Here is a 16,183-nt window from a genome sequence, read left to right as displayed (position 1 = left end):
TTTAGTTTGCGGTTTAATGTTAGCCATCCATTTAATACCCAGGACAGGATTATCTTCGAGGGTTTTAGAACACTCTGCCCCTCCTTTTGTCAGAGCTTTGTTTTCCTTTATTTTTTCACTGCTGTTTATGTCCGTTCCCTCTCACCACGGGTCCGTATTGGAGTTGAAGTCTCCTTGTGTTTGCGGCCTTATGGTATTAAATAAGAATAAAATAAGAAAAGAGAAGATAAGCAAATAGTAAGAAGCATTTTGTCAAGGGTCAAGGGGGAAAAAAAGCAGTCCTCTTCGTCTTTTGGGATTTTTTTCTTCCGCTTTTTCTATTTCTCTTTGTTTTTATCGATTCAAAATCAGCAGCAAGTCGATATGGCTCTTTTCCGCCTCCTGCCCCCGTAAAAATGGCTGTAGAAAAGTAGGCGTACTGCACCCGGGAGCTTATAGAACACCCTTTTCTGAGGCAACCCCTTTAATCCTGTCAGCAGCACTAGGATTCAGATCACTTTCAAGTTCACAGTACTATTGAGGTCGGCCTACCTAATGTCTTGCCAGCCGGCTCATACACCACAGAGGTGCTTTGTGCTCTGCATTTTTTTCTTCTCGTGGAATAACTCCTTTTGGTATTACTTCACTTTTCTGGGAGCCGGCACTTTTCTCCCATAAATTTAAACTGAACAGGTGTTGCTTCACAACTAACTGAGTTTCCAGCTGTCCTCCTCCAATGTAGACCAGGCAAAATCTGTTGTTTAGTCCTATTAGGCAGACTAGAGAACTATCAAGCCCGAGATGGAGGTCTTCCTTGCAGGATATGGAAATTTTGTTGCCAGAAGATGGTCAGGAAAACCTGGCGGGTTAACAAAGACAGTTCTTCAGTGGCTGGGTGGAGTTCCAGATTTGCATCCCTTTTGGCAGAAACACAGAGACTGCTGCAGTGTGGCCAGCCAGCAAAATTAGGAAATAAGGACCTCTTTTATTTACTCAGGCTGCTGAATCATGGGTATTCCTGTCTGCTTGGAGAAAAGTCAGGCAGCTCTACTTTCCACTGGAAGCCTCAGGAGTGCTCGGGACTTTCATCTCGGAGTGTTCACACACTTGTTTTAATGTGCTTTATGGAAATGGTGAAACTCAGCTAGCATGGTTGTTGGAGAAAAAAACAGCTGCGCTGAACTATTCCCGCATATTTGCATCCTCAGCACCGAGGGCCAGCGGAGGTTTATAGCGGCGGCGAGGGTGAAAACTTTCTCTGAGTGAGCTGATGTGGGGACAAGGGCTCCGAACATGAGAAACATTCGGGGGGTGCGTTGGCGGGACGTCACGGGGGTTTGCAGGAAACTCACCCGGACATAAACGGGGCTGGTATTGACCGAATCGCTTTGTCAAAGTCAGTCAGTCATATTTAGTTAGCGCTCACTGTGTCCAGAGCACTGTACTGAGCCCTTGCGATAGTTCAACATAGCAATATAACAGACACATTCCCTGCCCACAACTAGCTTACTGTCTCAACATCGATAATAATAATAACAATAATGATGGCATTTATTAAGCCCTTACTATGTGCAAAGTACTGTTCTAAGTGCTGGGGAGGTTACAAGGCGATCAGGTTGTCCCACGTGGGGCTCACAGTCTTCATCCCCATTTTACAGATGAGGTAACTGAGGCCCAGAGAAGTTAAGTAACTTGCCCAAAGTCACACAGCTGACAGTTGGTGGAGCTGGGATTTGAACCCATGACCTCTGACTGCAAAGCCCGTGCTCTTTCCACTGAGCCACTCTGCTTCTCTTAAAATCGATGGTATTTATCAAGTGCTTACCACATGCAGTGCATTGTACTAAGTGCTCAAGGAGAGTGCAATGCAATAATGTAGAGGTGCATTCTGTGCTGACTATGAGCTTATAGTCTAGAAGGGGAGACGGGCATTAATGTAAATAAATTAGCAGATCTGTACATAAGTGCTGTGGGGGTGGAGGGGGTGAATAAAGGGGTCAAGTCAGGGTGACGCAGAAGGGAGTGGGATAAAAGGAAATGTGGGCTTAGTTAGGGGAGGCCTCTTGGAGGGGATTTGCCTTCAATAAGGATTTGAAGGTGGGGAGAGTAACTGTTTGTCAGATATGAAGAGGGAGGGTATTCCAGGCCAGAGACGGGACGTTGGTGAGAGATTGGCGGCGAGGTAGATGAGATCGAGGTACATTGAGTAGGTTGGGTTCGGAGGGGGCATATTTCCTGCCTACATCGAGCTTACAGTCTTGAGCCAGAGGCAGACATTAATACAAGTGAATAATTTGTAATATATGATTCATAGATATGTCCATACATGCCCTGGGGTTTGAGGGTGGGGTGAATATCAAATGCCCAAAGGTCACAGATGCAAGTGCTTTGGATCTAGTAATGGCCGAAGGAGAACTTGAAAGCTGATGTTATTCTCTCTAGCCATTCTCCTAAAGATGCTTCTTATAACGTAAATCCATGTCAGTGACTTGGATGTAGTTAATAATAATAATAACAGTAAAGATGGCATTTGTTAAGCACTTATTATGTGCAAAACACTGTTCTAAGCACTGGGGGGATACGAGGTGATCAGGTTGTCCCCCGTGGGGCTCACAGTCTTAATCCCCATTTTACAAACGAGGTAACTGAGGCTCAGAGAAGTTAAGTCCAAGGTCACACAGCAGACATGTGGCGGAGCAGGGATTAGAACCCATGACCTCTGACTCCCAAGCCCGGGCTCTTCCCACTGAGCCATGCTGCTTCTTGTGTAGTTCTTCTAATGTGTCTCTGGACATTTAAGGGCCAGGACACAATGGTATTCAAAGGTTCAGGTTGACCCCACAGAGCCACAGACAGCAAAAACGGAGGCTTTGGGAGAGTTTCCTTTCCTCAGATGTGGAGGATTTTGCAGATTTCTTGAGTTAAGTGGACTGAAAGTTTGCTCAGCGAATCCTCTGTGGCCCAAAGCGGGTGGGGTGGAGGGGGGCATTGTGAGGGCTAGGAAAAAGGAGACCTTCGATTTTAAATACTTTGAGCAAAATTCAGTTCAGGTTATACCCTCCATTTTTGAGTTAATGCACTTTCCTTCTAGAATGTAAGCTTGTTTTCGTCCAGAAATGTGTCTACCAACTCTCTTGTACTGTAATAATAATAACGATAATAGCATTTATTAAGCACTTACAATGTGCAAAGCACTGTTCTAAATGCTGAACTCTCCCAAGGGCTTAGTACAGTGCCCTGAATACAGTAAGCCCTCAGTAAATACCATCGATTGATTTATCGATTGATTTCTCAATCATTTTTTTTTCCCTCCCACTGCACAGATTGTCTGAAGAGAATCTTTTCTGGGAAAGTTCCCCACGGCCATCAAATCCAGGAAGTTTTGTGGGGAAGCCCTAATGATTTTTTCAGTTAGGCTGTCCCTCTGACACGATCGTAGATTGAGATATAGCTTTTTCTTTAGGGGAAAGCACAGCAGGAACTTCGAACTCCTTCTTTCTTCTTTTCCTTTCTCCTTCAGAACTGAAATCCAGCCATCAAGTTCCTAACTCCTAGTGGAGAGACACAGGCTTAGGGGAGCAGTTATGTCTCCAGGAAAATCAGGCCGTCAGAAGTCACCAGTAGGAATCTGACTTCATGTGGCGTCAGAGTTGTCGTCTAGCTACAACACTCTGCTGATATTTACCCCCCTCTCCCCCTCAACCCCTCCAGGTAATAATTCATCACGCCAGCCCAGAACGCACCGTTATATACCAAATTCAGTTGCAAAATTTACAGACCCCAGCAATGACTCTCTTCTCTAAGTCTCAGGAAATAAATCTCATTTACTGCTTTCATTAACAACAGGGCAAGGAGCGAGTGCATTTTGAAAAAGGAAAAATGCCGTTGTCTAAGGTGCCAACTTGGAAGTTTGTAGTTTTTCACCCAGAGACCCAGGCAAGCTAAGGAGGTTGGTAATGGGGCAGTTTAGGAAAGGGAATCGACTAGGGCTATTTGTAGATGTGGTCAGCTCTAAGTGGTCACTAACTTTCCTTGGGTGAAGCGTAGAGCCTAGCGCCTCGGATAGAGGACGGGCCTGGGAGGAGATCGTGTGTTCTAATCCCAGCTCCGCTAGTTGTCCACTGTGTGACCTTGGGCAAGTCACTTCACGTGCCCCTGTTACCTCATCTGGAAAATGGGGATTGAGACTGTGAGACTCTGGTGGAAAAGGGACTGTGTCCAACCCGATTTGCTCGTATCCACCCCAGCGCTTAGAACAGTAATGGTGTTTGCTAAGCGCTTCCTATGCTGCAGGCACTGTACTAAGCGCTAAGATGGATATGAGCAAATCAGGTTGGTCACAGTACCCTGTCTCACATGGGGCTTACGGTGTCAATCCCCTCTTACGGATGAGGTAACTGAGGCCCAGAAAAGTTAAGTGACTTGTCCAAGGTCACACAGCGGGAAAGTAGGTGGCGCGTGATTAGAACCCATGACCTTCCGACTCCAGGCCCATGCTATATCATTCATTCATTCATTCATTCAATCATATATATTGAGCGTTTACTGTGTGCAGAGCACTGTACTAAGCGCTTGGAAAGTACAAGTCGGCAAAATATAGAGACGGTCTCTACCCAACAGCGGGCTCACAGTCTAGAAGGGGGAGACAGACAGCAAAACAAAGCATGTAGACAGGTATCAAAATCGTCAGAACAAACAGAATTATAGCTATATGTGCATCATTAACAAAATAAATAGAATACTAAAGATGTACAAGTAAAATAAATAGAGTACTGAATCTGTAGAGATATATACAAGTGCTGGGGGAGGGGAAGGAGGTAGGGTGCAGGGGATGGGGTGGAGGAGAGGAAAAAGGGGGCTCAGTCTGGGAAGGCCTCCTGGAGGAGGTGAGCTCTCACTATGCCACTACGCCATGCGACTTAGAAGAGTGCCTTGCACAGAGTAAGCGCTTAACGAATACCACAAGTATCATTACCCTGATCCCATCCGCCCCTGTACACTGTAAGCTCGTCTGTTACATTGTTGTATTCTCCTAAGTGCTCAGCACAGTGGTCTGCACACAGTCAGCGCTATCCCCGACTGAGTGACTGACCTGAACCTGTTCTCCATTGTTTTCACGTGAGGTTCATAGGGTCTATGAGCCGCACTTTCAGGACCATAAAGAAGAGGATGCACAATCACGCGGTTTGGAGCTCGTATTGAAAAGCATTGTTGCAACGGGCAGGGATCCAAAAATGGTGTTTGGTTGTTTTCTCAGAGCTAGATGGTCGCCATCTGGCATTGATAGGGAGATGGTGTTGTCATCAGTTTCTAGATGCAGGAAAGGAATGAATCCTCATCTGTTTCCTGTGGATAAGCGCGGGGTTGATAATCTAGTGAAATCTTGGTACCTTAAAGAAAACAGACTTGGAATTTGTTTACATAATGCATGCCAGCGCTGACTTTCATGTTATTACTCCGTGACTGGCGAGAGAGTTGTAGCACAGAAGCCTCATGTGCATTTCAAACTACCCCAGATTCCACGCTTATCGCGCACAGATTCGGCCGGCCGGCCTCTCTGCCTCTGCTTCTCCAGTCTACCTTTAGGAAGAAACTTGGGTTGAGAGTGAAGATCGTTCTTCAGTTCCCCGCCCCCGAACTGTAAATCGTTTGTGCAAAACGCTCTCACAGGTGGGGAGGAAGTTTTCCAGCTAGGCTCGGAGCAGAGGCTTGGAAGGAGAAGCCGGAGAAATCTCAGTAGGCCAGCGGCAGAGCGCGTAGTCAAAATCCACCCAGTTCAGAGGTGAAGTAATTTTATGGGTAACTTGCTTAGTGTACTTTCTGGCTAGCGGTTTTGTTTGTCTTTTCTTTGTTACTCATAAATCTTGCAGCGTTTACCATAATCATTTATCACTTTTCCTGTTTCCAGTTTGCCACAAGCTGCTTTGTCTGTGCTCACCTCAAAGTCCTGGTCCTGTTTAGCAAAGGAAGTTCAGGCTCCTGAAACTTTGGCAGAAAGGAAGAGATGGCGGGCCACCTCTTGAACTCTAAAAACAAAATACCCTATTAAAAACCTGGCCGTTGTGAAACGCTCTCCTTTTCCTTGATCGTGGAAGACTCTGATGACCTCTCGGTTTTCCATTGGCTGGCCCCGGGATTCGCAATATTTTAGTTGCCGGAGAACTCCGCGTTGCCTTTCATCGCAAGAGACATCGTCATCCTTCTGGTCTTCTCTCTCTTCCTTTGTGCATTTTTTCTCTTCGATGTGATCTTTTTTCTTTGAAAACCTAGCTCCGTATCAGTAACGGCCCCAATAAAAGCTTTCCATTTTCAGAACTGTCTTTTTTAAAAGAATGTAAGAACAAGCAAAAGACAGAGGGAGGTTTTTCATTATTATTATTATTATTATTATTATTATTAATAAATAATAGACATCTGGATTCATTCTAAATCGTTCCTCTACCATTTCCTCTTTTCGTCCGGTTCTTCGGATAGCGGTGCAATATGCACATCATTTTCCGAGGCCTACCGGAGAAACATTAAATATATTAAAAATCTGCATTTTAATAAAGCTGTCAAGGTGGCGGACGGATCCGGCGGCTGAGGAAGAACGATCCAAAAGTAATAAAGGGGTAATTTAGACACGGGGCTCTTTAATAAGTTTTCCTCTTTCAACAATCAGATACAAAAATAATCAGAGGAGAGCTGCGAGCTCGGGCTAAAGCCAGGCCCCTTCTGAGCCTTGGGAAGTGCAGGCTCTCCAGCAACTAAACTATGGCGAAAGCCGGGACCAGCCAGTGGAAAACCGAGAGGTCGTCCGAATCTTCCGCGATCCAGGAGAAGGAGGGCGTTTCCCCACGGCCAGGTTTTTGATAGGGTATTTTGTCTTTAGAGTTCAAAAACAAGCATCTTCCAAGAGCCTTCTGGCATCTCCCGCCCCGCCGCCGGATGCCCCCCGGTCCGGACCGGCCCTGCCCCGGGCCGCCGCCCGCCAGCCCCCCCGGCGACGTCGGCGCGCTTAAGTCCCCGGCATCTAAAGCGTCTCGGTGCCTTGTTTCTTGTTGCAGATGGAGTGGACGTGGAAGACGACCCCAGTTGCTCCTGGCCGGCGTCCTCCCCCTCCAGCAAGGACCAGACGTCGCCCAGCCACGGGGAAGGCTGTGACTTCGGCGAGGAGGAAGGGGGCCCCGGCCTGCCGTACCCGTGCCAGTTCTGCGACAAGTCCTTCAGCCGCCTCAGCTACCTGAAGCACCACGAGCAGAGCCACAGCGACAAGCTGCCCTTCAAGTGCACCTACTGCAGCCGGCTGTTCAAGCACAAGCGGAGCCGGGACCGCCACATCAAGCTGCACACGGGGGACAAGAAGTACCACTGCAGCGAGTGCGACGCGGCCTTCTCCCGGAGTGACCACCTGAAGATCCACCTGAAGACCCACACGTCCAACAAGCCCTACAAGTGCGTCATTTGCCGGCGGGGCTTCCTGTCGTCCAGCTCCCTTCACGGGCACATGCAGGTGCACGAGCGGAACAAGGACGGCTCCCAGCCGGGCTCGCGGCTGGATGACTGGAAGATGAAGGACACGCAGAAGTGCAGCCAGTGCGAGGAGGGCTTCGACTTCCCCGAGGACCTCCAGAAGCACATCGGCGAGTGCCACCCGGAGTGCTCGCCCAACGAGGACCGGGCGGCCCTGCAGTGCGTCTACTGCCCGGAGCTGTTCGGCGAGGAGACCTCGCTTCTCAGCCACGTGGACCAGGCGCACGGTGGCGAGAAGAAGAACGCCTGTAGTGTCTGCTCGGAGAGCTTCCGCACAGTGGAGGAGCTGTACGGCCACATGGACGGCCACCCGCAGCCCGAGTCCTGCACGCACAGCAACAGCCCCTCCCTGGTCACGGTGGGCTACACCTCGGTGTCCAGCACCACCCCGGACTCCAACCTCTCGGTGGACAGCTCCACCATGGCGGAGGCGGCCCCGCCACTCCCCAAGAGCCGCGGTAGGAAGCGGGCGGCCCAGGCAGCCCCGGACCTGGGCGGCCCGGCCGGCAAACAGGGCAAGGTGACCTACAGCTGCGTCTACTGCAGCAAGCAGCTCTTCTCCAGTCTGGCGGTGCTGCAGATCCACCTGAAGACGCTGCACCTGGACAAACCCGAGCAGGCCCACATCTGCCAGTATTGCCTGGAGGTCCTGCCCTCCCTGTACAACCTCAACGAGCACCTGAAGCAGGTCCACGAGCCGCAGGACGCGGCCCTGATGGTCTCGGCCCTGCCGGCCGCCGTCTACCAGTGCAACTTCTGCTCCGAGGTCTTCAACGACCTCAACGCCCTGCAGGAGCACATCCGCTGCTCCCACGGGTTCGCCAACCCGGCCGCCAAGGACAGCAACGCCTTCTTCTGCCCGCACTGCTACATGGGCTTCCTGACTGACTCCTCCCTGGAGGAGCACATCCGGCAGGTCCACTGCGACCTGAGCGGCTCCCGCTTCGGCTCGCCGGGCCTGGGCACGCCCAAGGACCCCGTGGTCGAGGTCTACTCCTGCTCCTACTGCACCAACTCGCCCATCTTCAACAGCGTCCTCAAGCTCAACAAGCACGTCAAGGAGAACCACAAGAACATCCCCCTGGCGCTCAACTACCTCCACAATGGGAAGAAGTCGCGGGCACTGAGCCCGCTGTCCCCCGTCACCGTGGAGCCAGCGTCGCTGAAGATGCTGCAGGCAGTGGGCGGGGCGGCCCCCCGCCCGGCCGCGGAGTACGTCTGCAACCAGTGCGGGGCCAAGTACGCCGGGCTGGACGGCTTCCAGACCCACCTGAAGACGCACCTGGACACCGTGCTGCCCAAGCTCACCTGCCCGCAGTGCAACAAGGAGTTCCCCAACCAGGAATCCCTGCTGAAGCACGTCACCATCCACTTCATGATCACCTCCACTTACTACATCTGCGAGAGCTGCGACAAGCAGTTCACCTCCGTGGACGACCTGCAGAAGCACCTGCTCGACATGCACACCTTCGTCTTCTTCCGCTGCACCCTGTGCCAGGAGGTCTTCGACTCCAAGGTCTCCATCCAGCTCCACCTGGCCGTGAAGCACAGCAACGAGAAGAAGGTCTACCGCTGCACGTCGTGCAACTGGGACTTCCGCACCGAGACCGACCTGCAGCTCCACGTCAGGCACAACCACCTGGAGAACCAGGGCAAGGTGCACAAGTGCATCTTCTGCGGCGAGGCCTTCGGCACCGAGGTGGAGCTCCAGTGCCACATCACCACGCACAGCAAGAAGTACAACTGCAAGTTCTGCAGCAAGGCCTTCCACGCCATCATCCTCCTGGAGAAGCACCTGCGCGAGAAGCACTGCATCTTCGAGAGCAAGGCTCCCAACTGCGGGGCCAACGGCGCCCCGGAGCAGGCCCAGAAGGAGGAGGCCGAGCTGCAGACCCTGCTGACCAACAGCCAGGAGTCGCACAACAGCCACGACGGCAGCGAGGAGGACGTGGACGCCTCGGAGCCCATGTACGGCTGCGACATCTGCGGGGCCGCCTACACCATGGAGACCCTCCTGCAGAACCACCAGCTCCGCGACCACAACATCCGGCCCGGCGAGAGCGCCATCGTCAAGAAGAAGGCCGAGCTCATCAAGGGCAACTACAAGTGCAACGTCTGCTCGCGGACCTTCTTCTCCGAGAACGGCCTGCGCGAGCACATGCAGACCCACCTGGGCCCCGTGAAGCATTACATGTGCCCCATCTGCGGCGAGCGCTTCCCCTCCCTGCTCACGCTCACCGAGCACAAGGTCACCCACAGCAAGAGCCTGGATACTGGCAACTGCCGCATCTGCAAGATGCCCCTGCAGAGCGAGGAGGAGTTCCTTGAGCACTGCCAGATGCACCCGGACCTGAGGAACTCTCTGACCGGCTTCCGCTGCGTCGTCTGCATGCAGACCGTCACCTCCACCCTGGAGCTGAAGATCCATGGCACCTTCCACATGCAGAAGACTGGCAACGGCTCGGCCTTGCCCTCCGCCGGCCGGGCCCAGCACCTCCAGAAACTCTACAAATGCGCCTCATGCCTGAAGGAGTTCCGCTCCAAGCAGGACCTGGTCAAGCTGGACATCAACGGCCTGCCCTACGGCCTCTGCGCCGGCTGCGTCAACCTCAGCAAGGGCGGCAGCCCGGGCCTCCCACTCCCCTCGGGCAGCGGCCGGCCAGGTGGGGGCCCGGCCGAGAACTCCGCCGCTGCCCTAGAGGGCAAGGGCAAGCCGGGGGCGCTGAAGACGCGCTGCTCCAGCTGCAACGTCAAGTTCGAGTCGGAGGGCGAACTCCAAAATCACGTCCAGGCCGTCCACAGGGACCTCCTTCAGGAGGGCAACGGCGCGCAGCTGAAAACTCCACAGGTCTCGCCCATGCCCAGAATCAGTCCTTCCCAGTCGGATGAGGTAACTTTTTTTGTTTCTCCCTTCCGGGGTCCTCCACTCGCACTCCCCCTCCCCGGGACAAGCGTCCCCTTTTTCCACTCCCGGCCCGTCTGGCCCGAGCCGGGAGAGAGGCCGGAGTCTGGGGCGGCTGAGAGACCCTCTCTCCCTGAGCCGCTAGCTAGCGATGGCTCCCTGCTCTGTAAGCGTTGTTTGGGCTCGAGCAGGGCGGAAGGGGACGAATTCCGGCCTCCGCGGAATCTCGTCTTTTCACTGACCGGAGAGACCGGGTGTTAGGCAGAGTCCCTGAGATCCGGAATCTCAGCCCGGCTTCGTGGTGAGTCTCACTCCCCAGTTCTGATTCGTGTGTACGACGGAGGGATGATAACAGGGAGTTTGGATGCCGGAAGCCAGCTCTCGTGCTAAAAGGGTGGGGTAAAATAAATAAATAAATAAATAAACCATCGTCGGGAGCGATTTGGGTCAGGGCCCGCCTCTTAGAATCATGTCGTTCGCACTCTGTTTTCATTTGTTTAATGTGCGGTGATGAAAAAAAAAAAACCAAACAGGTGTCACGGTCGCAGTTGAGAAAAAAAAAATAGGTTTCAGTTCAGCATCCCACCACTCGAGGCTCGAATTCAGGTTTCCCAAGGAATTCCATTTCTTGACTTTGGAAATCACTTCCGGGGTGGGTTTTCCGAGGTGAGGAGAGTCGGTGAACCCAGCACAGAGATTGCTGCCCCCGAGCTATCACTCCTTGAAGGGGGATTGCCTTCCCTCTTCGTCTGATTACTTTCCGTTGATTGCCCTCCTCCCCCTTGCCCTCTTCGGCCTTTCCATTTCTCCCTTCTCTCCCGGCCCTGCCGCCATCTTCCGCGGTAACGACGTCTCCTCTCCCGGAGGCTGGGCTGCAGGGGTGGCCTAAGGACGCCCAGCTTCCTCCCAATGGGCCGTCTCTCTCCGCTCATCTCCCATCCACGGTCACACACGCGTAGCTTCCACCCACGGGGCTCGCTGTCGCGTCGGTCAGCTGGTGGGAGCTATCTGAAAGGATGGCTAGATTCCCACCTTCCGACACGATGTCATCTATGAGTATGCAAGCTTCCAAACGTAGACTCCCCCTCCTCCTAACCCCTCCCCTCGCCAAGCAGTCTGCCTGTTGATATATATCAAAACGCAACTCTCCAAACCGGCTGGGACGATGAGGAAATGTGGTTTCTGACTCCTGTTGGCAGCCAAACTGTGGTCGTGGAAATAGTCTGGGGAACTAGATTGCGTGACCCGGGTTTTCAGAGCTGGGTTTTGCCTCTCACGTGACCTGGGGCTTTCTGAAGTGAGTCAGGCCACTGTTACCGAGTCCAGAGATGCAGGTACCGGCCTTTGCGAAGCTTGTCATGGGGGGGGGAAGCGATGGCATGAAAGAATGCGGAAGAGCAGAACAAATCGTGGAGCACCGGTGTCCAGTTTTCTTAGTGGACTGTTGCGTGGACGTAAACCAGAAAGGGGATGATGAAGATTCTCCCACTTGCTCTTATCATGTTCCAGAAACCAGACCCACTGTTTAGCTCACAGATGCCCTTTCAAAATTTTTTGGCCTGCTTTCTGATTGTTCTAATTACTAGCACTATTACAACTCTTTGAGATGCAAATATCTAAAGAATAAACCTGATCTCTAAGTTAATGAGCTATTAAAGCCCGGATGGCCTGTGGGTTGAGATCTTCTTGGTGAGTATTAGGGCAGGGAAAGTCTACCGGTGGATTATAACCGTAAATTCCGGACTAATTGATAGGGTCTCTGGGAGGCTCCATTGAAATGGCACGTGACATTTCTGATATGAATGAAACACATAGATCTTTTTTGGTAAAAAGAATATCATGAGTCTTCAAATGTTGTTGAAGGGTGGAAGATCAATTGTCAAAGAGTCAAAGAAATCACCATTGCTTTGGGCTTTTCTGACACCTAAGAGGCACTCGATTCTACTGAAGTGAATTTTATACACTCTTCAAAGTAGTGGACCTGGCGTCTCTTCTAACAGTGGAAAAAAAAAGCCAAAATAGAAGGGTATAGAGTACAAGAGTACAAATTAAACGGGCACCTGTCAAACATGTTTTAAGGAAAACTAGTGTTTTAGAAATAACGCTTATTGATAAAATTGATGGCCTTTATACTTTTAAGTGACTCATCAGGGTAGAAAGGATCTGTAGTACTCTCCTCACCCATCATCCTTCAGGATTAAATAGCATCTCAGAGGTGTTCTTCATCATCATTATCATCATCATGATCATCACCATCACCGTTTTGTGTTTTTTTCCTAAGGGCCCAGCACTTGGTGCTATTCTGGATGTAATGCAACAAACTAAACTGGCACCTTGCCTGCCCTCTAAAGATTTTACAAGCTGAAGTAAGACCACATTAATATCAACCAATCCATCCATTGTATTTATTGAGCACTTACTGTCTGCAGAGCAATGTACTAAGCGCTTGGGGGAGTATGCTATAACAGAGTTGGTAGGCAAACATACCAAGCTAGATACACATGTAATGCATTATCTGTGAAGATAATAACAATAATAATAATAATGCTTGGGATATTTGGTAAGCACTTACTATGTGCCAGGCACTGTACTAAGCTCTGGGATAGATACAAGATGATCAGATTGGACACGGTCCCTGTCCCACATTGGACTCACAGTCTTAATCCCCATTTTACAGATGAGGTGACTGAGGCAGAGAGAAATGAAGTGACTTGTCCAGGGTCACTCAGCAGGCGGGATTAGAACCCAGGTCTGTCTGACACCCAGGCCATGAATGATCTGCAGCACCTGAACACGAACTCACAAGCACACCCGCAATCACAGAGGTTTTGTGGTTGGCTGTAGATAGTCTTTCTATTTTTGGTCTGCTCCTTGGAGAGCTGCTTCAGATGATTTTTTTTTTGAGTTTTTTTCCCCCTGAACATCTCCAGTATAGCTGTATATGCTATTTTGCTATCCTTTCCCCTCTGCGTCTGGTTAAGTAACCTGGTCTGACATTCGTCTGCTCAACAGTACACGCACCAAGTTTGTGAAGCCTCAACATACTAGAGTATAAATGTGATTGAAAATACTTTCTTTTATGGTATTTGTTTAGTACTTACTGTGTGCCAGGCACTGTGTGAAGCACCGGGATAGATGCAAGTTAATCAGGTTGGACACAGTCCGTGTCCACATGGGACTCACAATCTTGATCCCCATTTTCCAGATGAGGGAACTGAAGCACAGAAAAGTGAAGTGACTTACCCAGGGTCACACAACAGACAAGGGGAGGAGCTAGGATTAGAACCCAGCTCCTTCCTACTCCCAGGCCCATGCTCTTTCCATAAAACTGTGCTGTTTCTCTGTTGTGTACACCCTTTGGGTGTGAAGATCATTTTTAGCTAGGGGGTTGCATTCAAAGTTTGCAGAACTTGATAATTGCCCTCAATTCAACCTCTTAGTTTCCCCTTTCCTCCAAAGTATCTGCTGTAAAAGTACCACCTCCTTTTCTAATTGCCCAACGTGAAGCGGGCCCGACAACCACTGTTGTCTTCCATCTGTCTTCTGCCCTGCCTTCTTTGAAGCAGTTTTGTACTGTAGTTCGAAAATGTTTCTTCTTCCCTCCTGACAACTTATTAATGATAATGATGGTATTTGTTAAGCGCTTACTATGTGCAAAGCACCGTTCTAAGTGTTGGGGAGGTTACAAGGTGATCAGGTTGTCCCACCAGGGGTTCACAGTTTTAATCCCCATTTTACAAATGAGGTAACTGAGGCCCAGAGAAGTTAAGTGACTTGCCCAAAGTCACACAGCTGACAGTTGGCAGAGCCGGGATTTGAACCCCTGACCTCCGACTCCAAAGCCTGTGCTCTTTCCACTGAGCCACGCTGCTTCACTTGTACAGTAAACCAAGGGACAATACAGCAGTAAGAGCCAAACCCATAGATGGATGATGGAAGAAAATCAACAAACAGTAACAGAATAAGAATTTGTCTTGCATACAGAGTTTACTGTTCATCATTTCTTTCTGGGGCTGTGCCACTTGATCCCTACATGGGTGAGGAAAAAATGGCAGAGAAGGGAATTGAAGAGTTCTTTGGAAGAATGGCATCTTGTTCCCTTTGGAAGCAAGAATTGTCTACACCTGAATCCGTCACTCTTCTGCCACCATATTGAGAGACTCCTTATCCCAGATCCACCATCTGGGGTTGACACCCCACGAACGTTCCTCTATCAATGATATTTATTGAGTGCTTAGTGGCTGTAGAGGACTGTACCGTTAACTTGGGAGAATACAGTACAATAGAGTTGTCAGTCATGATCCCTGCCAATAAGGAGCTTATAGTCTACAGAACTGTAGGCCCTACCACTTCTGTGCACTGCACCAGCCCAGCTTGTTGGTCAAGAGGAAAGAGCAGAGCTGTGAATGTGGGTTCTAGTCCATTCTATCTGGAAGGCCGGGAAAAATTCCTGAAGAATAGATGGCCAACCCTAAACGTAAAGACCACAATGGTAATTAAGGCAACCTCCTTCTGGATAATGTTACGTACCCCAGCATCAGAACTGTGCAGTGGCCATTTTAGCAAGTATGGGCTTTCCATTTTCTTTTTAATGATATTTATTAAGCACTTAATATGTGCCAGTGAAGTACTGTACTAAGCAGTAGTAGTATTTAGTACTACTGTACTAAGCAGTGGAGTAGATAGAAGCCCAAGCACTTAGTACAGTGCTCTGCACACAGTAAGCGCTCAATAAATACGATTGATTGATTGATAGAAGCTGACTTTCCTGTCACCGACTTTCCCTGACTTTCCCGTCACTGTAGACGGCACTACCATCCTTCCCATCCCACCAGCCCGCAACCTTGGTGTCATCCTCGACTCCGCTCTCTCATTCACCCCTCACATCCAATCCATGTCCAAAACCTGCCGGTCTCACCTCCGCAACATTGCCAAGATCCTCCCTTCCCTCTCCATCCAAACCGCCAACCTTGCTGGTTCAATCTCTCATCCCATCCTGACTGGATTACTGCATCAGCCTCCTCTCCGATCTCCCATCCTCCTGTCTCTCCCCACTACTTCACGCTGCTGCCCGGATCATTTTTGTTCAAAAACGCTCTGGGCATGTTACTCCCTTCCTCAAAAATCTCCAGTGGCTGCTTGTCAACCTATGCATCAAGCAAAAACTCTTCACTCTTGGCTTCAAGGCTGTCCATCACCTCTCCCCCTCCTGCCTCACCTCCCTTCACTCCTTCTCCAGCCCAGCCCTCACCCTCCGCTCCTCTGCCGCTAACCTCCTCAATGTACCTCATTCACACCTGTCCCGCTGTAGACCCCCGGCCCACGTCCTCCCCCTGGCCTGGAATGCCCTCCCTCCACACATCTGCCAATCTAGCTCCCTTCCCCCCTTCAAAGCCCTACTGAGTGCTCACCTCCTCCAAGAGGCCTTCCCAAACTGAGCCCCCTTTTTCCTCTCCTCCTCCCCATCCCCCCCGCCCTAGCTCCTTCCCCTTCTCTTAGCACCTGTACATATGTTTGTACAGATTTATTACTCTATTGATTTTACTTGAACATATTTACTATTCTATTTATTTTGTTAATGATGTGCATTTAGCTTTAATTCTATTTGTTCTGACGACTTGACACCTGTCCACATCTTTTGTTTTGTTGTCTCCAGCCCCTTGTTGGGTAGGGACCATCTCTATATATTGCCAGCTTGTACTTTGCAAGCACTTAGTACAGTGCTCTGCACACAGTAAGCACTCAATAAATATGACTGAATGAAAAGAAGCTAATGTTTGGATTCTGTCC

The 16,183-nt window shown here is 50.4% G+C and overlaps 1 protein-coding gene across 1 annotated transcript in view; it reads left to right on the top strand.

Moving 5' to 3' along the window:
- ZNF521 (zinc finger protein 521) overlaps positions 1-16,183 on the top strand; it is a 375,462-nt gene that overhangs the window by 158,835 nt on the left and 200,444 nt on the right. Inside the window, exon 4 of the mRNA XM_038766760.1 lies at positions 7,026-10,381. Coding sequence (XP_038622688.1) covers positions 7,026-10,381 — 3,356 coding nt within the window. The remainder of the gene's footprint in view (positions 1-7,025; positions 10,382-16,183) is intronic.

This window comes from Tachyglossus aculeatus, chromosome 25, assembly GCF_015852505.1.
Source record: "Tachyglossus aculeatus isolate mTacAcu1 chromosome 25, mTacAcu1.pri, whole genome shotgun sequence".
NCBI classification, from domain to species: domain Eukaryota; kingdom Metazoa; phylum Chordata; class Mammalia; order Monotremata; family Tachyglossidae; genus Tachyglossus; species Tachyglossus aculeatus.
Note: the sequence above shows the minus strand (reverse complement) of the source record. Positions and strands in the feature narration are given on the sequence as shown.